General features: G+C 41.8%; 1 protein-coding gene across 1 annotated transcript; it reads right to left on the bottom strand.

Annotated features, from left to right (window-relative positions):
* Positions 1-27,197, bottom strand: Actl7b (actin like 7B). The gene has a single exon (XM_087184200.1). The coding sequence runs from the start codon at positions 25,386-25,388 to the stop codon at positions 24,129-24,131; it is 1,260 nt and encodes a 419-aa protein (XP_087040326.1). The 5' UTR covers positions 25,389-27,197; the 3' UTR covers positions 1-24,128.
* Between the last annotated feature and the right edge of the window lie 50 nt (positions 27,198-27,247).

The raw sequence follows: 27,247 nt of genomic DNA, 5'->3' as shown, positions 1-27,247 counted from the left end.
TTGGAAAATAAAACAGACCTTTATTAGTCTGGCCAGACGGCACTCCCAAAGCAAAGTAGCTAAGAGAGGCAACTGGCTCAGAGTCCGAGGCTGTTTTATAGGGGGTTGAAGGGGAGGTTAACATGTAGATTTACGAAAAAAAAGGAACAAAGGTTAGTGGTCGACTGTCACGTACTGATGGTCAGCAGACATACACACTAATGGTCACGACCGTCACGTACTGATGGTCAGCAGACACACTGATGGATTGTTCTACAGGTAGTGGGCCCGGGAACATTCGTTCTCCGGACAAACAAGGGGTTGAGCAATTTTACTTAAGAACTCTGTTTCGTTACAGATTCTATTATCCCAGAACTAACAAGCACATTTTAACCATTAATTTACAAGTACAGTAGAGGCTAGGGGAATAATTGATTTTGGAATCATGCAGTCCCACAGGACCACTAACACAGCAGTAAATCCACACCTCTCGAAGATCAAGACATAAACCAGGCTCATGTCTGCATGCTTCACACTGTCTTTCACAGCCTTGGTCACTCTTGGTATGAGTTCACCATCAGGCTGCCATTTGCTCTTGATTTAGCTAAATCATGCAATGATGCTATCTATTGAGTTTGTGCTTATTTTCTCCTTTGCTATCAATTTCCCTACCCCCCCCCCCCGCAACTTCCTTTGCTATCAATTTCTTGGAATTAGTCAGCTAACTTCCTAAGTAACTTATTACTTTATTACTGGTAAATATTACTCAGCTGAAAAGTAAGAAGTGATTTTGAGATGACAAATGCTGAAATAGGCCAAACAAATAGAATTCTAAAATGCCCTGTCAAAACATACGTAGATAGGAAGGTTTCAGGCTCAACCAGAACAAGCTCAAAAACATTTTGTGAAACTCAGGTTCTTCCAACCAAATTTTCCAAAATGGGAAGCCAGTGATTGGGATGAGAGGAGTGATGATGAGATGCAAGACCTAATAAGAGGATGTAAAACAGTAAGAATTCAGGGAAGGATGATCAGCTTCTATGGGGTACTCAACACAGAGGCAAACAGGGTCAACAGGCTCTGAAGAGGCCAGTGTGCTGTCAGTAGACAGACTGGAACTTGGGCCTCTGTAGCATCCAGTGAGAAGATAGAAACTGGAGGTAAAAGGCTCAAGAGAAGGGAGCTAGGGATAGATGTCCCAGTAACACAGTAAGAGTCCAAAGGCGGAGAATAAGATGATCCACTCAGGAACACTGGGAACCATGGGACTCAGATTATTAAATTGCTGAACACTTCTCTGTTAACTGTGATACCTCTAAGGCTGCAGCATCTTTCACAGGCTCCCCAAAACAACTCTGCATCAGCTTCCACAGCCACCATGTTGCCCAACTCACACAGGGCTCTGGCCAAAATGGTTGCCATAAATGCTTTTAGCAGGGAGCTTGTCCAAGGGGCTACAGAAGACAGAGAAATGACCTGAAACCAAGAGAGCTCGGATGGGGGGCTGAGCACAGCAGAAAACATATGTCATTCTCCCACATACCACAGAGTTTCTTTTATCCCTCAAGCCTTTTTAAAAAGAGATTAAGACTAGGAAAATTTATTGGGGAATAGGAATAGCTCCTGAGAGATAGGAGTAGTCCCAAATGGGTTGCCAAGGAATCCACTTCTCAGAAAGTTTTATAGAGCAAAATCATGAGGTGGGTACAACGAGGGTCAAAACTATAATCGACCAATAAGATTACAAGGATAGCCACTTGGCTAATGTTGATCCAGTAGTAGCAAGGACATATGGATAACATCATTAACCTTGGTTGATAATCTATAGTCTTAATCTTATCTTTAGTTTTAGTAGACTTAGTCTTAGTCCTAGACTTAGTTGTAATGGGTGGGAAAGGATGGCCCACCCCTAATGAGATAAGGATTTATTTATAAGGAAAATCTCAAAAGGGTGGTACCAGGAATCTTAAACTTCCATAGGGAAGTATGTAAATCTTTAGATGTGCCTCTAGCCAGTTTTTGATGTGTTCTCATCTTCTGCACTGACTTTGAGAGCCTAGCCCTTTCTGACTGCCTATGATATTTCTACCTAACTTAGCTTCTATTATAAAATTATAAGTATCCTATAGTGCAGTTTTGTCTTTATTCCCCCTACAACCCAGATACTAGTTTGGTTGCCCTTTGCCCCTTGGTCTTCTCAGCTTTGACCCTGCCTTGTAAACCTTTCAGAGTCTGAAGATCTCCGAGGAATTTATGCCAGTTCCTAGGAATTTAAATTTCCAGATTTCCTCTATTCTCAACTTCAGCTTTCCACCTTCCATTAACCCAGCTGGAATAATCACCCAAAAAGTTCATTTGTGAGCAACAGTGAGGATATTGTAAGGGAGATGAAGAGGCCAACAACATAGCACCCCCTGGAAAACAACCTTAAAATTTCTAAGTGCGACTTAAGCATTGAATTATTTCCTCACCTGAAACAGCCTGGACTCAAGACACCCAATCCTTTCCCACCCATGAGATGAGATTTTGCCAGAACTGACAGCGAAGCTAGGCTTCTGTTTTTGTTATTCCCCTCTGTCTGTTTTGTCTCGATACTACTCTTCTTTCACTCTCCCAAGAGGCTTCTCTGGCACTGCCTAAGTTCCCAGGAATAGGTGTGGTATCCTCCAGGGTATTCCCATTGCACCCTGTACTTCCATTGCCTATTCCTTCTGTCTTTCTTATTAAACTGTAAACCCTGGGAGAAGTATTATCTGTTTTGTATAGCATTACACTCCAGGTTTCTAGTTTAGTACCAAACATATGATAGTCACATAATGGAGGTCTGTGAATATTTGGATGGATAGATAGATGGGTTGCATTTGAGAATGCTGTTGAACATCCAGGTGAAGCTATCTAGTAGAGAAATATGTGGACATGGAGTTTCAAAGAGAGAAGCCAGATTCACTCAAGTACTTATCAGTAGCCTTCTCCTTGGAAAGGTGCACTTGGTACTATACTTAAATGTCAAGAATATCATGCCAGACCCCTTTTTTATTTGTTTGTTTGTTTTTTTGGTACCAGGGATTGAACTCCGGTCCTTGCACTTGTGCAGCAGGTGGCGAAACCACTGAGCTAAATCCCCAGGCCCTAACCCCTTTTTTACGTGTATTCATCTTCATCCTCTAGTATGATCCTTCTCACTCCATCTTAACCCCAGCTCTTTGGTATTCATGGTGCTGAAGTCATTACCAGCCATTAACTGTTCCACAGCTACTTTACCATAATATTTCCCTTTCAAGTAGTCATTCCTGCTGTATAGGCAAGGAAATAGAGGCCATGAGGTCATCCTCCACAGCGATATACAAGGATTATAATCAGTGTTATGGAAACCATGGATTGGCCCACTCACCCTCCATCACACCCTCCTAGCAGCCGGTAGCCACATGTAGCAATTCAAATTTAAATACCTACTTTAAAAATTTAAAATTTCATCCCTGTGTTGCAGGGATGTGGCCACATTTCAAATGCTCAGTAGCCACATATGGCAGGATAGTTTAGACGGCATTTCTCTCAGCACAGAAAGTCCCAGTGGACAGCATGAATCTACAGTGCTTCCCTGTGCATCAGAGGTTACAAAGCTCAAACTACACTTCCCCTTCTCCTTGGCACACATACTTATATGAAATTGGTGAGGCCAGATGAAACAGATGTGATAATGAAGGGTCAGGCTATTCTGAGCAGCCCACCAGGGTCTGCTTTCCAGCTTCCCAGGAGTCAAAGATAGCTCTGTCATTAGCATTGGCCTTGCCAGCTGTGGCAGCCACTTCCAATTCCCCCTTCCTTATCCCTGTGCAAAGCTCTAGTGATGTGTTCTTAGACTCAGTAGATTCAAGTGGCCTCAGAGTTGGTAGCTTTCATGGTAGGCCATTTCTATAGTGTCCTGGAAGTCATACCTGGGGGCCCAGAGCCACAGCCAGCCCCTCAACACACACCACTATTTTGATAAGCAAAATTCAGTAAGATTTTATGTGTTAAACTTTCTTCCTGCTTAAAATATCCAGAACAGATTTCATTTCCTAAACCAAATTCTGGTTTGTATGGTACAGAGCAGATTTATAATATATACCTTGTGTTTCCAGAGCATTGCTCTGTTTTACAAATTCCACAAATGCATCTCCTAACAATTGGACTAGATAGCCTCCAGATATGTGACTGATTACCTTTTGTTTCTCCACTTGACTCTCCTTCAAGTTCCTATTTATGCCTTTCCATATTAAACTTCATCTTTCTGCAAAAAGTAAATGTGGTCAATAAAATAACTTAATTCCCTGGACTACTCTAAGTATGTTTGTGGACCAGAACTGCACTGTAATAAAATGAACTATATAGAGAACATATTTAAGCCTACCGCAGGGAATAGCACAGATTTTCTTAGATAAGAATTATATCAATGTAAAGCAGTTCAATCTGATTGCTTTCTTATTTATTCCTGCATGAAATGAGCTAGATTGAGGAGTTGGAGGCTTTGGCTGAAATGCTCAGGAGGTGGTGATCAGAGATCCTGTATGCAGCAACCTTGGGCCAGAGCATAGGGCAGGATAGCCTGGGGCACTGATCACTAGAGGATTACAATCTCTACCAGGACTCTCTTTCCTTGCTCCCTATACCCAAGCCTAAAACTATGAGTTAATATAGTTGTCTGGGAACTGTCATGGGGACACATGTCCCCATGAATCACATTGAGTCTGGAGAAAAGCGTGGCCTGAGTCCCAAACAACAGGAATCTAAATAAACTGTCAAATCACTGGTCTTTTATAAATTGGGTACTGCCTGAAATTATAGCTTCCTGCCAGCCTTGACAGCCAAGCCCTTCTTATTTATGAGTTTTAATTTTAAAAGCACCATGGCATAGTCAGCACCTGTTTTCAGAAATACATCCTCACTTACTGAGAGGGGCAGCATGCAGCAAAGCAAAAGCCTAGCCTCTGGAGTCACAGACAACTAAGTTCAAATCATAGGTCTGTCATTTATTCGCTGAGTTTTCTCATCACTCTAAGCCTGTTTGCTAAATCTTAAAATGAGAGAAAACTCTCTACCTAAGATTATTGTAAGGGTTATACGAGAAAGCCAATTTGCTTACTTAGGAGACTGTTAGCAAAGGAAAAGGGATGAGAAATAGTTCTACAGAGAAACTTAGTGCCCAGTCCTGTAATTTGCCAAAAGTAAGGGCTTCCTACCTATCCAGCATAGGGCCTTTGGTATTGTGCTAAAAATATCATCTACTTCCTATTGCTCTCTCCCATGAGAGGTCAGAGTAAAGGATATGTTTTTTGCATCTCAACTCCCCCCGCCACACACACACACACCAAATAAAGAAAAGAGTATAGAGGCTTATTTGTCAATAATGGTCCTGAGGTCCAGGTTGGTATTTTTTCTCCATGTAGTCATTGAGGAACCCAGATCTCTCCCTCCTATTGCCATCAGCAAGGGCATTTTCCTTATCCTAATGGTCAAGGCAGAGTGGCAAGCATCTTCATTTTTAAATTCAAAGAAAGAGAAAAGAGAGCTGTTCCAGGACAAGGGACTTCTTTTGTTTGAAGATGACCCCAAAGTTTCATATAGCACTTCCACAAATACCTCATTTGTTTGCACTTATTCAAGTGGCCTCACATAGCTTCAAGGGAGGCTGGTAAATCCAGCCAACTAGGCATCTATTTTCCCAGCTAAAATTCCAATACTGCTGAAGACAAGGAAGGCTTTTCTGGAAAACTATCATTTTCTACCTTTGCCTTGCTCCTAGTTCACATATCTCCTTCTTGGCTTATTTTAGGTCTATCTGTGAGGCTTTGCTGTTCACTAATTTGGGTCTTGGTTGCTAGACCTCCTGCTAAGGTACACTGGCCATTTGGGTTCCTTATCACTGAAGGAAAATCTATCACCCAAAGAGGCATTTCTTGGAGCTCAAGTAAGGGTTCATCCTGAACCTGGCTGTTTTTTGAAGAGGCAGTTGTGATGAGTGGAGTGTTTTTGCTCAGCATTGTGATAGATCCTGGCTTGGCTATTACTGAAGATGACTCATGCCTGCTCTTTGTAGAGGGAGAACAAACACATTTTCCTTCAAAGAGTGTGCTCTTGCCAGGCAACTGGCACCTGCACCCAAGCCAAAGGTGCCTCTATAAGTGATTCTAAAAGGATTAAAGAGCACAGAGTGCAAAGGCTTGGGATGCGCTGTGCTACATGTAGCTGAACTACAGGCTCCAATGGTGTGGAGAGAGTATGAGACTAGAAACTGGAAGATCTTAATAATGGTCTCAGCAACTCCATCTGCCAGCTGAGTGTCCTTGGGCAAGTCATGTCCCAGCACTGGAATTGTACTTTCTCATCTAAAATAAATGACCGGATTATTTCTAAGACCCCCTTCCTATTCCAATTTCCCAGTTGTCAAGTGGGATATAATTTTTTAAAAAACTATTTGTGGTCTTTGGCCTAAATTCCTCACACACAACTCCTAAAATCCTTGGGATCTCTAGAATATGATTTTTCATGTGCTAATGAGATGATTGCTTCAAGGGGCAGATATCTAGACAATGGGGCCTGGTTGGCAGAAAGACCAAGGCATGATTGGAGGTTTGAAATCCCAGTTTCCCCCTCCACTCCCAGACCTACAGTTAGGAAAAGGTGCTAGAGACTCAGTGGCCAATGATTTAACCCAATCATCCCTGAGTAATGAAGTGGCCATTAAAATATGCTAAATGATGGGTTCTGAAAGCAGAGTTGGTGAACACGTTGAGGTTCTGGAAGAACAGTCACACCAGACAGGATGAGGAAACTCTACCTATATACTTTGTCTAATGCACTTCTTCCATTTGGTTGTTTGTAAGTTGTATCCTTTATAATACACTTGGTATAGTAAAGAAAGCTCTTTCCTGATTTCGTGAGTCATTTTAAAAAACTGTCAAACTTGAGGATGTGACCATGGGAACCTCTGATTTATAGGTGGCCAGAAGTACAAATGGAACCTGGGACTTGCAGCTGGTGTCTGAAGTGCAGGAACAGTCTGGTGAAGCTCTTAGCCTGTGGGATCTCCAGGTAGTTAGTGTCTGAGCTGAGGTGGATGACAGGGCAACCAGTTGGTGTCCAGAGATTGGAGAATTGGTTGGTATGAGGAACAAACATATATTTGGGGTCAGAAGTTTTGTGAGAAAGAAAATTTCATTTTTATTACCTCCTCTTCCTAGTTTCTTGTTTGAAACATTTTAGCCAGTAACTATAGAAAAACAAAACAAAACAAAGCAGTTCACCCTTTCTCATTCTGCTTCTCCCCTGTCCATTACTAGGTGTGGGAAAATCCAGTATCCAACATGTTCTCCCCCTTGTACTTTCCTTTGGCTTACCTCACCTCCAACTCAAAGCTTCCCAGGCCTCCACCCTCAAAACCATCTCTTTCTCTAGAGTTCGTACTAGAATTTCAGCCACATCTTTTTACCTGGACTGGGCACTCATTTGCTGATAAAATTGGTCAATTTCCCCTACTCCATTGAATTGCCTTTGCTACTTTATCAAAGATCAGTTGACTATGTTTGGTAGGCCCATTTATGCGCTTACTAAATTTTTCTATTGATCTCCTTGTCTATTTTCTATCCAATATCTTGATTTTTTTCCCCAATATCTTGATTTTTGTAGTGTTGCAGTAAGCCTTGAAGTTGAATAATGTGTTGGTTTTTTTCTGAAGTTGAATAATGTTTATCCTCAAATTTTGTTCTTCTTCCTTAATACTGTGTTGGCTATTTTGAATCTTTTGTCTTTCTATGTAAACTTTAGGATCAATTTGTTGATGTCCATATAACAACCTGGTAGGATTGTGTTGAATCTACAGATCAATATTTTAATAATATTGAATCTTACTATCCATAACATGAAATATCTAGAAATACCTATTTATCCATTTATTTAGATCTTTGATTTCTTTCATCAGAGTGTGTAAATCATCTCACACAAATCCTGTACCTATTTTGTTAGATATATACCTAAATTTCCTTTTGTGCAGATATGCTGATCTAAGTTATATTCTGGGTTATACAATTAAGCACCACATCAGATACTACACTTTTGCTTCAGTCATCAAATATGATTTCAGAAACTATATTTCAGGTTTACCAAAAGTAAAATTGTCTGCCACATTTACTTCTATCTTTGATCATACTCATATTTTCTTTCCTTCCTGATGTTCTATCCCTTCTTCTGTTGTCATTTCCTTTCTGTTTAGACAGCTTCCTCTAGCCATTCTTTAAAGTTAGGTTTGTTAGCAATAGCAAAAATAATAAGTTAAAAAAAAAAGAATCCCTCTTTTCATTTATCTTTAAATGTATTTATTTCCCCCTCATTCCTTAAGAATATAGTTTTTCTGAACATAGGATTTATGGTTGATAGTTCTTTCCTTTTAGTACTGCAAATTGTTATGCCATTTCTTTCTGGCCTCCCTGGTTTTAGATTAAAAAAAGTTTTCATTCAAATTAATGTTATCTTATAAGTCATTTTTCTGTGACCACTTTTTTTTTTTTTTGGTACTGGGGATAGAACTCGGGACCTTGCACTTGCAAAGCAGGTTGCGGAACCACTGAGCTAAATCCCTGGCCCTTCTGTGACCACTTTTATGACTTACTCTTTGCTTTTCATTTTCAGAACTTTAATTATGCTATGTGTTGGCATGGACTTCATTTAGTCATATTAATTTTTAATATTGATTCTTTGTGATATTTCCTGTGTGATCAGGGTTTTGTTCATAAAGTCTTTGCCTCAACCAATGTCTTCAATAGTTCTACCTATCCCATCTTCCAGCAGACTTGTGTTTCTGTTTTAATAATTACATCTTTGATCCATTTTGATTTTAGTTTAGTGCATGGTAAAAGATAGGGGTCTAGTTTTAATCTTCAGCATGTAGAAAGCCAATTTTTCCATCAACATTTATTAAAGAGGCTATCTTTCTTCCAGTGAAAGTGTTTGGCTCCTTTGTCAAAGATAAAGTGGTTGAATATGTTTGGAGTTATTTCTGTACCTTCTAGTCTCTTCCATTGATCCTCAAGTCTGTCTGTTTTTTTCACAGTAACTTTGTAGTATAATTTCAAGGCAGGGATTGTGACAATCCCTGTCTTGCCTTTGTTGCCCAGACTTGTTTTTACTACTCTTGGTCTCTTTTGGTTCCAAATGAATTTTAGTATTATTTTCTCTAATTCTATGAGAGACACTATTGGTATTTTGATTTGGATTGCATTAAATCTGTATAACAATTTTGGAAGTATGGCCATTTTTATTGTATTGATTCTTTCTACCCAAGAACAAGGGATACCTTTCCTTTTTCTGATAATCCCTCCAAACTCCTTTTTCACAGTACTGTAGTTTTCCATGTAAAGGTATTTAATTCCTTCATTAGATTGATTCCTAAGTGTTTCATTTTTTTGGATGTTACTGCAAAAGTTATCGTTTACCTAATTTCTCTCTTGGTGAGTTTGTTATTTGTATACAGGAATGCTACTGATTTCTGAGTGTTGACTTTGTATCCAGCTACACTACTGAATTTGTTTATTAAATCTAGACATCTTTTGGTGGAGTTTTGGGGTCTTCTATGTAGAGTATCATGTCATCCACATGTAATTTAAGTTCTTCCTTTCCTATCCTTATTCCTTTTATTTCTTTCTCTTGTCTACTCTGGTTAATGTTTCCAGAACTACATATATTGAATAGGAGTGGTGATGTGATAGTGGACATCCTTGCCTTGTTCCTGATTTTAGAGTGAAAGCTTTCAGTTTTTGTCCATTTAGTATGACGTTGGCTGTTGCTTTGTCATAGATGCCTTCTATTAGATTGAGAGAGAGACCATCTATTCTAGTCTGTAAGGGTAAAGGGGTGTTGGACTTTGTCAAATGTTTTTTTCTGAATCTACTGAGATGATCAAATAGTTTTTTGTTTTTGCTTTTTTGGTACCGGAGATCGAACTCGGGTCCTTGAGTTTGTGCAGCAGGCGGTGAAACCACTAAGCTAAATCCCTGGCCCCATCAAATAGTTTTTTAAGTTTTTAAAGTGTTTTTTTTGGGGGGGGGCGGTGCTGGGTATCGAACTCAGGACCTTGCACTTGCGAGGCAGGTAGCAGGGCCACTAAGCTAATTCCCCAGCCCAGAGGATACAGGTTCTTGAAGTAGACATTGAAGATCTTTTGGATTTCTGAAGGATCTATTGTGATTTCACCCTTTTCATTTCCTAATTTCATGAATTTGAGTCTTTTCCTTCCTTTTCTTGATAAGGCTGACTAATGGTTTGCCAATTTTATTTAATCTATGAAAGAACCAACTCTTCAATTCATTGATTCTTTGTATTGTTTTCTTAATCTCCATTGCATTGGTTTCTGCTGTTTTTTATAATTTCCTCCCATGTACAAGCTTTGGGCTTGACTTGCTCTTCTTTTTCTAGAAGCTTGAGGTTCTACATTAGGTCATTTATTTGAGCTTGTTCTGTATTTCTGATATAAGAATTCACTGCTATAAGTTTCCTTCATAGGATTGCTTTCATTGCATCCCACAAGTTCTGGTATGTTGTGTTGGCATTATCATTTAATTGTAGAAATTGTCTAATTTCTTTAATTTCATATGTGATCCACTGGTTGTTCAGGAGGATGTTATTTCTTTTCCTGTGCTTATGAAGATTTTGTGGTTTCTCTTGCCACTGATTTCCAATTTCATTGCACTATGGTCTGATAATATGCATGGGATAATTTCAATTCCTTTTATTTACTTAAGCATGTTTTATGAGCTAGTATGTGGTCTGTTTTTGAAAGCATCCTGTGTGCAGCTGAAAAGAATGCGTATTCTGATGTTGTGAGGTAGAACACTCTGTAAATCCATTTGTTCAAAAGTTTGGTTCAGTTCTGATATTTCTTTGTTGATTTTTTTCATCTAGTTGATCTGTGTATGTATGACAGTGGGTATTGAGGTACTCATTACAACTGTCTTATTTGATTTTTCATGTCCATTAATATTTATTTTATATAGTTGGGTGTGCTGGTATTTGGTGCATATATATTTATGATTATATGTCTTCCTCTTGATTGTTCCTTTTACAAGGATGTAGTGACCTTCTTTGTCTCTCTTAATCAGTATTGGCTTGAAATCCACTTGGTCTGCAAATAGAATAGCTACCTCTGCTTTTTTCAGGTTCTTGTTGCATGGAGTATTGTTTTCCATTTTTAACTTTTAGTCTATGGATTTTTAAAAATTAAATGTGTTTCTTGTATGCAGCACATTGTTGTATTTTGCTTCTTTTTTTTGTACTGGGGATCAAACTCAGGTCCTTGAGCTTTCGCAGCAGGCGGCAAAACCACTGAGCCAAATCCCCAGCCCAAATATTTTAGGAGTATTTTTGTTTTTTTTGTTTGTACCAGGGATTGAACTTGGGACCTTGCGCTTGCGAGGCAGGTGGCGGAACCACTGAGCTAAATCCCCAGCCCCTATATTTTGCTTCTTGATCCATTCTGCCAGTCTGTTTCTTTTGATTAGTGAATTGAGACCATTTACATTGATGGTTATAACTGGTATCTATTGACATCCTTGTCATGTTATTTTCCTGTTGTTTGTTCCCCCCCACACCATTTAATTATTTGCCTTGCCTTGTAGATTCATTCTGTTGGGGTTTCATGGAGTTGTAGTCCTTGTTATCTTTTTCTAGAATATCCTTTGGAACATTTTAGGGTGCTGGTTTGGAAGCCATGAATTTCTTTAGGTGTTCTTTATCATGGAAGTGTCTTATTTCTCCATCAATTTTGAAAGTTAGTTTTGCAGGATACATCAATCTGGGAAGGAAGTTATTTTCATTTAGGGTTTGAAATACTTCTCTCCAAGCTTTCCTTGATTTGAAGGTTTATACTGAGAAGTCTGCTGTGATTCTGTGGGCTTTCCTTTACAGGTGATTTGTTTCTTTTTGTTAACAGCATTTAATATCCTGTTCTTGTGTTAATTTCTGGAATCTTGACTATTATCTGCCATGTAATTTTTTTTTTTTTAACATGGCTAACTGGAGTTTTATATGCCTCACTTATCTATGTCAAATTCTTTTACCATGCTTGGGAAGTTTTCTCCCATTACTTCTATAAACATGTTTTTATGTCCTTTGCACTATCTCCAGCTATTTCATTGATTCCAATCAATCTTACATTATTCTTCTTTGAATCATCTAGCAGCTGTTGGATTAATTTTTCACAGTCCCTTGTTATTTTAAATAAATCTTTCTTTTCATGATCACTAACCACTATCCTGTCTTCTTACATCTGATATTCTGTCCTCACATTGGCTCATTCATACTTTCAATGGAATTTTTCATCTCCTGGATATCTGTTTGAATTTGTTTCATGGATTCCATTTCTTTCCTATGTTGGGTGTTCATGGTTTCCATCATTTTCCTCAGCTCCTCTATTTTTTATCTGTATCTGCTCTAGAGTCACAAACCATATCTTTTAGTATGGTCACTATCTCTCTCTTTTTTTTTTTTTTTTTTTGGTAGTGGGGATCAAACTTGGGACCTTATGCTTGCAAGGCAGGTGGTAGAACCACTGAACTAAATCCCCGGCCTGAACATTCCTCTACCACATGCTAGTTTTTTGGGGGGTTTTTTGGTACCAGGGATTGAACTTGGGACCTTGCACTTGCGAGGCAGGCAGTAGCACCACTGAGCTAAATCCCCGGCCTTATGGTCACTATCTCTGTAGTTATCTGAGAAATTATTTCTGATTTGATTTTTTTCTAGAACCTCATTCATCTGCTTTGTTACTTCCACTTCAGAGAGTCTAGAGGTGGGTGGCTTTCAAATTGTTCCACCCCATTGCCCCCTGTTTGCCTTTGGTGAGCAGGAAGTCTGGGATTGTGTTTTGCTTAAATGTCTTCTCATTTTCTTTCTTTTTTTTTTAAAGCTTTACTCCTGGGTTGATGCTTGTAAATTGCTTATGGCAGGTAGCTTTATTGCTAGTATTTAGAATCCTTAAGAAATGACTAGTTCTCAGAGATGTCTTCCAGGTGTAGCTGGCTTTTGGGTTTTGAGTCTGTTGCAAGATCCTACCTCTTCAATTTGTTGGGGATGGGAAGTTGCTGCCTATTTGGCCTAGCTTCTGGTTCTTCAGCACTAGCCTACAGTATTGTTTATGACCCTTAGGCAATCTCAGTCTTGGCATACCAGGATGAATAACTGATTAGAATAATTATGTCACCTTGGCTAAAGTAGTACAATCAGCTATGACTATAGCATCAAACACAGCCTAGAAAATAAAAAACTGTGGTAACTATTGATTTGCCATCTTTAATTATATGAACTATATTTGTGATTATATAATATGAAACAAACAGAAAATTGTATAAATAAATATGCCCTTAATATGGCAATTTTACTCTCAGGACAAAATTTTAAAGAGGTTAGGAGGAAAGACAAAAATACAGAAATAGAAGAAAAGAAAGGGATTAGAAGCAAGTCTGGAGGACACAGGAAGATTATACAAATTTAGGGAAACTGGTGAAGAAGACAGGAAGGAAAGAGAGAAGAAATAAAAACAAGTGCAATAACAGAACAACCAAAAAGCTAGAAACAATATTCACACTTATATAAAAAGAAGAACAAGCAATCAATAAAAACAAAACAAAAAATAAGAAAAGAAAAAATCAGAAAAGAAGAAAAAAAGTCAACTTCAGGGTGTGTCTCTGCTGTCACTGGTAAACAGAGTGAGCAGACAGAGCCCAGATCCATGTTGATTAATCTCAGCAAACCAGCCATAGAATTACAGTGGGACAGTGGATAATTCCAGCAAGCCTGCATTTTTAGTTCTACTGAAATTCAGGCTGGTTTCTGGCTGTGAGGCTGGAACCCAATTTGTTCAGCCTGCGATACTCTGTGTGCCTTCTGCCAGTTTGAACTTGGTTCTTTGACCTCTTGCTGACTTGAACTCGGTTCCACCTCATCCTGACACTAGGAGCCACTAGATGGAGCCAGCCTGCAGCTGCTCTGAGTTCTGAGCTCAGTTGGTTCCTCTCTAAAATGTCAACCAATCAATTGCTCTCTCCTTGGGGATGTCTGAACCTGAATAACTCACCAGCCATTACAATCTGCTGTTTCCACTGCTCTCCCACTGGTGCATTTCTCCATGGAGGTCTCTGGGATTGGCAGCAGTCACTGTGCATCTGCAGATTTGAGTCACCCTTCCCACACAGTGAGTCAGTGCTCAGGGAGAAAGTGCCACTTGCCACCTCCTTCTGCATTGAGGTCTCTCTCTTTACTTTCCCTGTGGGCTTCAATTCTCAATTCTAACTTCAGATCTTTGGTGGGTCCAGGGGACCCACTTCCCTCCTTCTCTTTTCATGTTGCTATATTGCAGTGTCTGGACACCAAGACTCTGAGAGGCTATTTCTCTGCTGTTCTCCATATTGCCATCTTCCCAGAAGTCCCCAGCCTTTATGAACAGAGAAAACTGTCCATGCCTCAAAGGGCATCTAATGGCACTTGGAGAAGTAGTTAGCTCCTTAGTATAACTGGCAGTGGTGGTGTAACTCAGCTAGCTTGCTTCCCCAGGTAGTGGTGGAGTCGTCAAAAAAGGAAGAAGCAATAGCACAGTGTGCCAATATTTTCTACAGTATGTTTTTATGTATTTCAAGATAATCTGTAATTCCTCCTTAAATGGTTTTATGATGGCTGCTTTAAAATCCTTGTCAGATCATCTCAACATCTGATTCATCTCATGTTGGAATGTGGTTATTGTGTTTTGTTATGCTTTGCAGTTTTCCTGGTTCTTTGTATTGCAAATGTGAGAAGCTTGGGTTAATTGCAAAGGCAGATAACACAGCGCCCAAGACTGCCCTCACTTCTAAAACCAACTGCAAGTTCAGACTCCCAAAATAAAAATACATTTGAATGCCTCCCCAAAATCAATGAAAGCTATTATACTCATGGGTATGGTCCAAACTCAAAATTCCCACTATCTCCTTCCCTTCAAGTCAGGATGCATTACTCTACAGGCATAAATATGTGATGACACATCCAAAATATTGCCAATAAAACAAGCTTTCCTATGCCTTAATGTTCAGAGTTTTTATTGGGGCTCCATCAGGTAGGCATAATTTATCTATTTTCCATATGGTTTATCTCAGCCTCCAGGTCACCTGATATTGTGTGACCCAAAGTCCCTACTCTATATCACATTGCTGGTCTTTCCAGCATAGTCTGCCATCACCCTATAGCTTTTGGATATGATCAACCTTACTCTGAGATCTATGTGGCCAGCCTAATCCTAAACAAAGGCATTTTTATGAGGAATGGCATAGATTACCTCCCAGATGTTGAGGACAGAGGCTAGGAATCCATTTAGACGAGGCCAATTCCTTTACTACATGATAAATGATATTTATTTGAATCCTAGACATTTTGAATATTAAATTATAAGACTCTGAATCTTATTTAATATTTATTCATTGGATGTTCCCCTATGTAGGCATAGCTCAATGGTCAGATGAGCAGGGAAATTCAGCTCCTCACTGCATAGCAAAAGTGAGGCACCAACTCACATTACCTTGTTGCAAAGGAGTTGAGTGAAAGTTCTGCTTCCTCCATGGCCCTCTTAACACTTTCTTAGCAACAGTTGATCACTGGCTCTCAGCATCTCACTCTTTCCAAGTTTGGAGTATAAATCAGCACCAAACTAAGCCCCACTGTGACCAAAGGATAAGAGGGTGTGGGAGAAGGTAAATGCCAACTAGCTTCATCTCTCTCACCTTGTCCCCTATCATTGATGCTAGGAGGGGGTGGGGGTATGGCTTGCCACTGCAACCACTGACAACTGCCCCCCACCCCACCCCGAATCCAAAACTGGCACTCACTTGTATAGAATGGGAGAAGAGTACAAGATTAGATTCTCATACAAGATTCCCTACTGAAATCTCAGTTTCAGTATAGGGCACTAGGCATGGTTTCTCCTTTTTTTAAAAAAAGTTTTGTTGTTGAGATTTGTTTGCTCTTAATTTCTGTATCTTCAATCGTGCAAGGGTTGCTCTTTTTTTTTTTTTTTGTACCGGGGATCAAACTATGGACCTTGCACTTATAAGGCAGGAGGCAGCACCACTGAGCTAAATCTCAGCCCTTGCAAGGTTTATTCTTAAGGGGTTATTTTCTTTTCTTGCCTGACTTTCTGAAAACTATTGCTTTTGCTATGAGTCATTTGGTTTCTAATTCTTATTTTACATATTTATACAAATGTAAAAACCAAATGTAATGTATACCTAAAATGTACCAATAAATATATATATATATAAAGTAAAAACCAGGAGGAATGGAACTCTTTTTCAGAAGCCACTAGAATGCTGAAGGGTAAGAAAATGGGCATCTCAGGAAAATACCTTTTTTCTTTTGGTACCAGGGATTGAACTCAGGTCCTTGAACTTGTGAGGCAGGCAACAGAACCACTGAGCTAAATCCCTGGCAAAAATAACTTTTTTCTAGGCTGACAGCTGTCTAATGGGCTAGGTTTCTAGCAGTGAAAATGAAAGGCTGGATGCTGAGGCTTCCCTAGAGCAGTGGTTCTCAGCTAGGCTACACATCAGACTGCCTGGGGCCTTTAAAGTCAGACCAGAGGGGCAGGGATTTAGCTCAGTGGTTCCGTCACCTGCCTTGCAAGCACAAGGACCCAAGTTCGATCCCTAGTACCAAAAAAATAAAATAAAATAAAATTAGACTATGGCTACTACTCCACCCTAGAGATTCTGATTTAATTCCAGGTGAGCATGAGCACTGAGATTTTTGTAAAAGCTTTAACATGCAGCCAGCATTGAAGGGCTGAGAACCAGTACCCTAAGGATTCCAAAACTCTAGAAAGACAGAAAAAAAATCAAGGACTACCAAATGTGAATTGAGGTAATTTTGAGCAATAAATTCAGCATACATTCCCCTGGGCAGCTGTTCCATGACTCTGTGCTAGGCCCAAGCCTGCACCCAGAATGCAGAAAAGGACATTTCACAGTCTCTGTCCTTTTTACAGAGAAATACAGATGACAGAAGCCAAGGCAGACAAGTCCAAGGCCAATAGTGTCAAAGAGCCAGAAACATGTTTCAGGGAAGGCGACAGTTGGGTTATGGAGCTTGGTTTAGGTGATAAAAGAGGTCCTGGTCCCAGGGAATGGCATCTTAGTTACTCTTAACCTGGTCCAATGCACGTCAGGTCCTTGTTACCTGTAAACATTTCTATTGTGTTCAGTATGTGCCCTACACTTTTCTGAGCAATATTTAAAAATAACAATGTCTGTTATAATCACACGTGCAACCATTTTTGTCATGGAAGTATCTTATTTCCCCATCAATTTTGAAAGATAGTTTTGCAGGATACATCAGTCTAGGTTGGAGGTTGTTTTCTTATAGGGCTTGAAATACTTCCCTCCAGGCTGTCCTTGACTTGAGGGTTTGTGTTGAAAAGTTTGCTGTGATTCTGATGGGCTTCCCTTTGTATGTGATTTATTTCTTTTCTCTAACTGCTTGTAGTATTTTGTTCTTCTGTTGGGTTTCCGGGATCTTGATTATTATAGGTCTAGGTGTAGTTTTGTTGTTTGTTTTTTTTTTGTCATGGCTAGTTGGAGTCCTATATGCCTCACTCATCTGTAGGTCAAATTCTTTTGCTCTGTTTTGGAAGTTTTCTGTCATCAATTCTGTGAATAGGTTTTTTTTGTGTCATTTGTACTTTCTCCTGATTTTTCATGGATTCCTATCAGCCTTATATTATTCTTCTTTGTATCACCTAGGAGCTGCTGGATTGATTTCTCATGGTCCCTTACTATTTTTAAGAGATCTCTTTTCATGGTCACTGACCGAAATCCTGTCTTCTATATCTGATATTCTGTCTTCACATTTGCTTATTCTGCTGTGAATGCTTTCAATAGAGTTTTTAATCTCCTGGATATCTGTTTGAATCTGTTTCATGGATTCCATTTCTTTCCTATGTTGGGCATTCATGGCTTCCATTTCTTTCCTATGCTGGGCATTCATGGTTTCCATTATGGTTCTAAGCTCATCTATTTTTTATCTGTTGCTGCTCTAGAGTCTCTAATCATGTCTTCCATTCTGCTCACCATCTCTGTGGTTATCTGGGAAATTATTTCTGTTTTGAATTTTTCTAGAGCTTCCTTTATCTATTTTGTTACTTCCAGTGCCATCAGTGCAGGGTGTCCAGGTGATTATCAGGCTTTTCCACCTCGTTTCCCCCAGAATTTGCCTTTGGTGAGCTGGTAGCCTGATTTTGTGCCTTGCTTAGGTGTCTTCTCATTTCTATTTTTGTTGTTGGTACTGTTTTTGGTTCAATTCCTGGGTTGATACTGCAATATTGCTTATTGTAAGTATCTTTGTTGCTTGTATTTAGAGCCTTTATGGAATGATTGTTTCTCAGCAGTGTCTTCCAGATATATCTGGCCTTTAGGTTTTGAGTCTCTAATGACTCTTAGGCAATCTCATTTTCAGTATACTGGGAAGGACAGCTGATTAGATCAATTACAACACCTTAGCCCAAGTGATACAATCAGCAACAATAGCATCAAGCACAGTTTAGAAAATGACAATTTGTGGTAGTTATTAATCTGTCACTTTTAAACATGTGAACTGAATCAAAATTGAGGACCAGCCCAAAATATGTTTATAGTGAATAAACTCTTCAATATAGCAACTTTACCCTTTGAGATGGGGACTTAGAAGGAGTTGGGGAGGGAGGGATAGATAGGTAGGATAGGGAAAGGTTAGAAGTGAGGCCAGAGGGCACAGGAAGATCACGCAAACTCTAGGAAGCTGTTGAAGAGAAGAGGAGAAGACAGAATGAAAGAACAAACACAAGAACAGAACAGCCTAACAGCAATGGGGAGGCTAGATACTGTATTTACTTCCCTTTAAAACTAATGACAATCAAGAGAAGGAAAAAGAGGAGAAAAGAAAAAGTAAGAAAAAAAGAAATTTAAATTATGACAGGAACAGGAATGAAAAGGGAGAGAAATGAAAAACAAGATGGGATGGAGAGAGTGAGTGAAAAAGAGAAAGAAAAGAGAAAAAAAGGAAAAAGTTTTGAAGGAGGAAAAAATAGATAAAAGGAAAAATTATTAAAAATAAGAGAAAAAATTACTTTGAAAATAATAAAAAATCAAAATAAAGGGCCTCCTTCAGGGTATGTCTCTGCTGTCACAACAGACAGCATGGGCAGGAATATGCAGATCTAAGTCAATTAGTCTCAGCAAGCCAGCAGCTGTCCCCTGAGGTTCAGGCTGAGCTCTGCCTACAAAGCCCAAGTTGGGATCTCTGACTTCCGGCTAGGTTGAACTTTGCAAGGTTCTACTGCAGGTTCCAGCTGCCTTCCCCTGAAGATAGTCCAGGTTCCGTTGGGAGGTGGCAATCCCTTCAACTTACCAACTACAGTAGTCTGGTGTGCCTTTATTGCAGAGATTTTCTTCACTTTTCCAGTGGGCTTCAATTTTCATCTAGGAGCCTCAGAGAGGCCTTCTTTCTCTTGTTCACTTCTGATCTATCTTCTGGAGCTCAGATCAATGGCCTTTCTAACCCAGTGCCTCTCCGTGGTGTGGATCCAAGTGCTGGGATGGCCCAGTGGCCAAAGGGGGAGGGAGCGTGGCTGTGAGCAGCTCCATTCCTCTGTGCTGAAGGGGCGGGGCCACAGGACAGCCCGCTCACTAGTCAGCACCTCGCACATGTGCAACGTTTTTTTTTTTTGGTACCAGGGATCGAACTCAGGACCTTGTGCTTGCGAAGCAGGCAGCAGAACCACTGAGCTAAATCCCCGGCCCCTACATGTGCAACTTTTTAAATGCTGGTTTCTAGTCTTCTCTCCAGATTACCAAATTACAGTCGCTAGGAGAAAGGAAGGTCTATGAGGGTTATATTTGTTTTTAAAGCTAGCTCCCTAGATGATTCTGCTGCCCAACATTTCTCTTGCAGTCCTCTGCCCCATTCCTTAAACAATGTGGGGATGACAGGTTGATTTGTTGCATATACTGATTGATGCAGGGGTTAATACTTCTTCCATGGTCAATCTCAAGCTACCATTAGTTCATTCCTGGATATTTAGCCATTAGTTCTTGCTAGCCATTAAGAGCTAGCTCTAGTATACCAATAGCCCACATCTCTACCCTCAGTTCTGCACTGGCTAAGGACCACTACATTATAGGAAAATTTGTGGGGGAATATATATATATTCCATTTATATGAGTGCATGCATCTATATCTATGTCTACATCCATCTATCAAACAAAAAACCCTGAATGGTTTGTATTGCAATAGTTAATTTCTCAAAAGTGCTTTGGGCAAATAACCCTTAGAGAAACTTTGGAAATAAACATGGAGTGAAGAGAAACAGGCTTACTGAACAGGCTGTGAGGACAACAGACCTCTTGTCATGTCTAAATATAGCAGAACCTCACCACTTGATGTCACTCTAATACTTGCTCATGTCCCTGGAAATCTCAAGCAAGATATGATGATTCTGAAAGTATGTCTTATTTACTGTTCATTATTTGAAAGCAATTTTTGTGTATTTTTAATTGGAAAAGATATAATTTGCAGAAAGACAGGAAACAAGGGCAAAGGGCATTTTAGAATCACAAAACTTTGATTTTGCACAAGACTTTAATTTACCAGTTGAATAAACTTAGACAAGACTCTTAACCTCTCCAAGCCTCAATGTCCTGATTTATAAAATGGGAGGAAATATTTGTAACTCCTTTTTCCCCTTTAACACACAAAGCAGGATGAAAACCACAATGGAACGCAAAACTGATAAATTTCATAAAAGCTCCTTTTCTGTTTCCTTATCCCTCTTTCAATCAAGAACAGTATGGATTTTTTTCTTATGTAAAATAAAATATTGCTTGGGCTTGAAAAATGAATGTATTTCAATACAATAGTAAACGAGACTGCCTATTCTGGTCCTCTCCTTTCACACTCTGAAAGTATAAAGGCAGAAACATTTTTAGCAAAATAATTTCATAGGTAAACTGGAGCAAGAATTTGGTATTCATTTTTGAGCACTGGGTTTTAGGTAAGATGCTTAAGGTCAAAACTTGTATGAATTTTTGTTTTCCCATTTATAAAAATGGGAACAATAACAGCTTCCTCATGAGATTGTGAAATTAAATACCATCAGACATGAAGAGCACCTGGCACAGTGCCAAGAACATTAAGCAGGAGCTCAATAAATGCAACACCCTTTTGGTTTCTTGTAAAATAGCCCAGAAATGGTTGAGAGGATTAGGGATCCTTCCTCAGAAATGATAATACATACTGAATCAGGTCCTTCAGTATCAAGCCTCAACACAATGGGGTAATAGGCAGACGGGAGGGACACCATGTTTGACATAGATTAATGCAACAGACAGATCCTTTAGGGGGGACTAGAGATTGGAAGCAGGGAGAACTATTCAGTGATTTTTGCACAAGTCTACACATAGCATAGAAAGGAGTGAATTTTTAGATACATGTCAAAGATAAAACTCAGCAGTTACTGACTGCCTTCAGGAATGACAATGTTGATGCTGTCTCACAGGCTCTAGAGACCAATGCTTATAACTGCTCTGACCTGAGATCTAAGAAAACCAAAACAAAGGAGGCACAGTTCCTGCCCTCAAGACACTCCAAATCTAACCTCTGGGACTAATACCTAAGAAGTAAATATACAAATGAAAGGACAAGTGATACCTAAGGTCTCCCACCTCAGTGGCAGTGTGTTATCTGACATTCTCTGATACTTTGATAAAATTCCACATATATAATCACTTCTTTGCTAGGGAAAAAAAATGATGTGTTGGTCTTGAATATTCCAATTCTAAGAGGCCTCTCTAAGCCCAGACCTTCAGGCACGAAAAATTGCTTGAGGAATGTTGTCACTGAAGAAAAACCCAAGCCAGCTAGAATGCTCACATTGCAAGGAACAGACAAATGACTTGAGCTGGCACAAAAGAAGCTGGATTCACTGTCTCAGGGAACTGAGTTGTTGGACAGTGGGGCTCCTCAAAGCATGGTTTCATTCAGAGGTTCCCTTTCATTAGGGCACCAGCTGTGTTTTGCCAAGTTGCTCTGAGATCCATAATCCTTTGCTTACTTCCTGGGGACAAATCTTGTCCCAGCAGTTCTAGGACACAGCCCTGGCAGCATATCAACCTTCCAAGCAAAAGGCATGTGTGAGTTCAGTCATGTGTTCACTCAGAGCCAAACTTTACCGCCAGGGAGATGGCTTGCTCTGACTGGCCTAGCCTAAAACACATGCTCTGCCCTGGGAGCACATCTGATCCCCATGCAGAAAGTGGGGACTGCTGGGAAGGAGGAAAAGGAAACTCTCCCACCTCCGGAATATCAGTTCTACCTGAGTGTGACTCAGTTAAGAGAAAGGACCTAGAGATGCAGCAGAGTTCATAATCTGCCCTTTACTCTTCCCTCCTCCTCTTCCCTCTACTAGCACCACCTTTTGAAGGAGAATTCAGCTGTTTTCCTGAGAAATATATTTGTGCATACAAAGGCTGGTACCTTCCATATGCTTTCAAAGAGAGACCATTAGTTACCACCCCTTTCCCTGCCCATTTTCATTCTCATGCACCTCTCCAATGTCCCTCCCTCCTGGCTTGGCATTTCCAAGGCCCATACCTCTCCATTTGCAGGACAGGTAGTTGCTCAGCTCTGCAGGAACCAACCTTCATGTTCCAGCTGCAGGTTTCCTGCCCTTCTTTCCTGCACTCACACGCCTTCTTCCAGAACCAGGTGAAATCTCTTAGCTTCCTGCAGTTCCTATATCATCTTCTTCATTTGCAGTGTGATCCTATATTTACATTCTCTACTGTCACTTTAATGGCAACTTATTTAGGAGGGAGGAGACAAACACATGAACACATGTGGTTGGTGGGCCATCTTAAACTGAAAGTCATTGATCCACATTTTCCCATGAAACTCAAATCTTCTGCCATGCCTGTGTTTGGCTTAAATGAGCTTATGTCAAAGATGAAGTGAGTCACATGGTGCTTTGGCAGCCCCCACCACACTAGGGGTGTTTGGAGAGATTACTGGCTGTGAAGGGATACAGGTTGTGATGAGACAGTAGAAGGGGCAGGGACACATAGACCTGGTCTGTAGCGTGTAGGGCCAGCATGTAGGAGAGGGCTCACATGCAGCACTTGCTTGCTGCTTGTGGTTTGAGGCGTTTTACCTTCCCCTTTACAAGCCTGTTTCCCTTCTGTAGTTCATGAGGTCTTTTATAATTGGTATTAGTCAAGGTCTTTGGGCTTCAAGCACCAGAAACTAATACCAATTAAGCAAAAGTTAGGTTGAAGTAGCAGGTACTTATAAAGATCCTCATGGCAGGGACTTCGGAAGAATGTAGGAGAATGTAGGCCCACAGAAAGAATTCATATTGACCAAGAAAAGAAAATGGGAACACTATGCCAGCCAAACATGTCTACTGGCCACCTTCAGTGCATTTGCCTCCTGTCTGCAACCTCCGTTAGTAGGGAGTTCTGTGCCTGGCACCTAGGCCCGGCAGTGCCAAGGTACTCAAATTTCAGGCCAGAAGCCTGATTCTTGGCAATGGAGAAAAAACTAGGGAGCAAGGCCTAAGGTGACAGTGACTCTTTTGATTCTTCCAGTCTCCAGCTCCCAGCACAGGGCCCAGAAAGAGAAGACTGAAGTCAGACATCTGGTCCTGAGCCTCCTTCAACCCACAGAGAAATGACCTGTACTTGTCTAATGGGAGCCACCTCTCGCCCCTTGACTGAGAGCTGAGCAAGTAATGTGCAGTGCGTTGAGTCAGGGAAAAGCAGCTAATGGAACAGGATGTCACACTCTTAAGCCCTGAGATGAAACTGTCCTCATAAAGTGGGCAGAGGAGGAAGGATCAGCTGTAGTGGTAGTGGGGTTCCCTCCCCTATCCTCTAACCTGCAATTCCCAACCCCACCTCCCACTGCTCCCTCACCTAGCAGAGCCAAAGGTACTGATACTTCGAAGCCCAACTCCCCATCACCTGCTATCCCATTAGACCAAGAAATCCAGACCAGACAAAAGCCACTGCACAATAACATTTTATGTGAAATACTGCAAATGTATAGCGGGGCCTGCCTGTTGGGGGCCCGCCCCCTCAGCATTTGGTGTAGATGGCTGCACCGCCCCGCTCCTCGAACTCTTCCTTGCTGACCCAGAGCTGCTGGAAGGCCTCCAATGAGGCCAGAATGGAGCCGCCGGTCCACACAGAGGTCTTCCTTTCGGGACCAGCGGTCACTATGGGGCTGTCCTCGGGGCAGAGGAGGCTCAGCTCCCTCTGGAAGCGTTCGGGGAAGCCGTCCAGCATGGTGCAGCCACCGCACAGCAGCACGTTGGTGGCCATCTCTTCCCTGAAGCCCGCTTCCTGGCAGCTATCCAGGCAGGCGGCAGTTAGCGCAGGGAGGCTGGGCTGGCTGCAGCCTGCCAGGGCCGGCTTGAAGAGCATCTCAGAGCAGTGGAAGCGCTCCTGGCTGATGGTGATGACCTTGCCGTCGGGGAGTTCGTAGTCCAAGCGCAGCCCCTCCAGGTCCAGCTGCTCCTCTTCCGGGAGGAGGGCCGCGTAGCAGCACTTCTTCTTAATGTGCTCTATGATGTGCAGGTGGTCATCCGTGAACTTGTGGCCGGCCTCGTTAAGCAGCTGCATCAGATAGTTGGTGAGGTCGCTACCGGCGTAGTCAGCGCGGCTGGTCATGCCCGGGAGCATGTCACCCTGGCAGATGGGCACCACGTGCGAGACCCTGTGCCCGCTCTCCACCACCAGCCCCGTGGTTCTGCCGTACGAGTAGATGGAGAGCTGCGCCTGGGATGCCACGTGCATGGCGGGGATACCGAAGGTCTCGAACAGGAGCTCCGCGTACTTCTCCCGGTTGCTGCTGGGGCTGAGCGGCGGGTCTGATACCAGCATGGCATGCTCCTCGGGGCAGATCTTCATGGCCGTGTGGAAGATGTACTCCCAGATGTTCTGGACGCAGTCCCAGTCCACCACGATGCCGTGCTTTAGAGGGTTGACCAGTTTCAGAGGGGCCTCTATGTTGAGCAGCTCGTGGCCCACATAGGTTTCCTTGCGGGTGTCGCCCGTGTCGCCAGCATCCACCATGGCTTCATGACTGCGCTTGCCCACCGTGGAGGAGATGAAGTAGGTGGGCCGCTGCTCTCCCGCATAGCCACACTTACAGTACTGGGAGCCCAGGTCAATGATGAGCGCCTTGAGCTTGCGCACCTTCCCGGGCTTCATCTGCTCAGTGGTCGAAGCTGTGTTCCTGATGTCAGCATCAGGCCCTGGAAGTGTCCCTACCACTCCAGGGTCCCCCTGAGCTGTGCCCATGGGCGTGGGGCTCGGGCTATTCTTCGTCGCCATCTGCTTCCCTTTCCCACCTCCTCACAGCCACATCCTGGAGCTCCAGGGGAAAAATGAGTGGTTTCTCCCAACAGTGCCTTGGCAACCACCTAGGACTGTGATGTCACTGGGGCTGGTCCATTCCTTCGGGCAGCCCAGGGAGGGTTGGATCCTACTCCCCGCCCCCATGGCTCTACTAGTCTGGGTATTTTTTTGGTACTGGGGATCGAACTCGGGACCTTGCACTTTCGAAACAGGCACCAGAACCACTGAGCTAAATCCCCAGCCCTACTAGTCTGTTGTTCCAGGGTGGCCAGCAGTTTTAGAAATTCAAGCACAATTAGGTCTCAGAAGTTCCTGTTCCCTCCCTTAGAGGTCTAAGCCTAAACTCTTGTATACTGGCCATACTTTCTCCCCTGCTTCTCGGCAGTGATAAATATTTGAACATTGTACCAGGTGCTTCAATTAATTTCACTACAAAGAAAGCACATCATTGTAGTGACTGCCTTTTATGAAGAGCACTAGGCACGCCAAGGTGCTGTGGAAGATCGGATTCAGACATCCTGTGTGGCAGGCTTCAACACTAATGTGTCCAGCTAGAGATGACATGAGAGACAAGTTTCCAAGCAGCCTCAGAGACTCATGCTAGGGCTCAAGGTGTGTCCGCAGCACACCCCAGGAAGGAAGCTGCAGGACAGTTGGCCACTCCTGCCTGGACATCCTTGGGGGAGCTATGCATTACAAGCCTTAATGTTCTCATTAGTGACACTCTGTAATGTCTGCCTAGTCCATGACCCTAATGAAGGACAGGCATGTGTATGAATGTATGTCCAAAAATTAATTTCTCTAAGATTGTCCTAAGTGTCAATCTTCGCATCCAAAGTAAGAAGAGCCTGGCACAGTCACTACAGCAGCAATCTGTCAGGTGGTGTCAGTTCTCTGCTGAAAATCCTGGGCTTTCTAACCTCACCCCAGCGTGTCCAAAGTCCTTGCAATGGCCCAGGAGGCCTGAAGGGAGCTGCTCACCCTCCCACACCCCCTCACTTCTTCTATCTTGACCTTCTCTGGCTCCTCCCACCTGCCACACTGGTTTTCTTGCCAACTCTTTAACTCAGTCAGCAAACTCTGTGATGTGCCAGTCATTATTTTCATTTGGCATTTTTGGACATAGTCTTTGTTGCAGTGATTGCTGTTGTACTGCAAAAGCAGCCATACGTAATACTAAAGTGAAGGAGTCTGGCTGTTCCACCAAGTTTATATAGAGCCACAACCCACAGCCTGGACCTGGCTCCATTCTGATGGTCCCTGTCCTAACTGATTTGCCTCAGTCACTCATTTGCCTCAGGGCTTTGCACCTGCTCTCAGTGGTGTGTGGCTCTCTCCTTTACCTCTTCTAGGTCTTCTCAAAATAGCCAGGTATCTCAGCAGCCCTTGGCCAGGCCACACTAGCACTGGCACCCTGCCTATCCTCCTTTTCAATCTTTTGCACTCTAAACACTTTCCTAAACTTCCTAACACTTTTCTAAACACGTATTTGTTCTAAATACATTGTCTTACTTCTATCCCACCAACTAGAAGGTAAGTTTTACAAGGGCAGATTATTTTCCCATTGCTGTATTCTCAGCTGCCTTGCATGTCACAGGCACTCAATACATAGTAACTGAATGAATATGTCTAATTATAAAATTTGGAGAAAAGGGAAATCATTTCAAAAACAATACCCTAAACATACACTAACCCAGGAAAAGGTTTCTAGTATCTAGAAAGCCCCGTCACTGGATTATGTCATAATCAGTGACGTCATTGTTGGGGAATTCTCAAGTTGTCCTCTGATTTAGGCCTCACAGGCCTTTGAAGCCACTGGGGATGAAAAACTTTCT

Source organism: Heterocephalus glaber, unplaced genomic scaffold (assembly GCF_053883595.1).
Source record: "Heterocephalus glaber isolate CG9 unplaced genomic scaffold, H.glaber_assembly_v1.0 deba00001481, whole genome shotgun sequence".
Classification (NCBI taxonomy): Eukaryota; Metazoa; Chordata; class Mammalia; order Rodentia; family Bathyergidae; genus Heterocephalus; species Heterocephalus glaber.
This window is presented reverse-complemented; position numbering and strand designations above follow the sequence as displayed.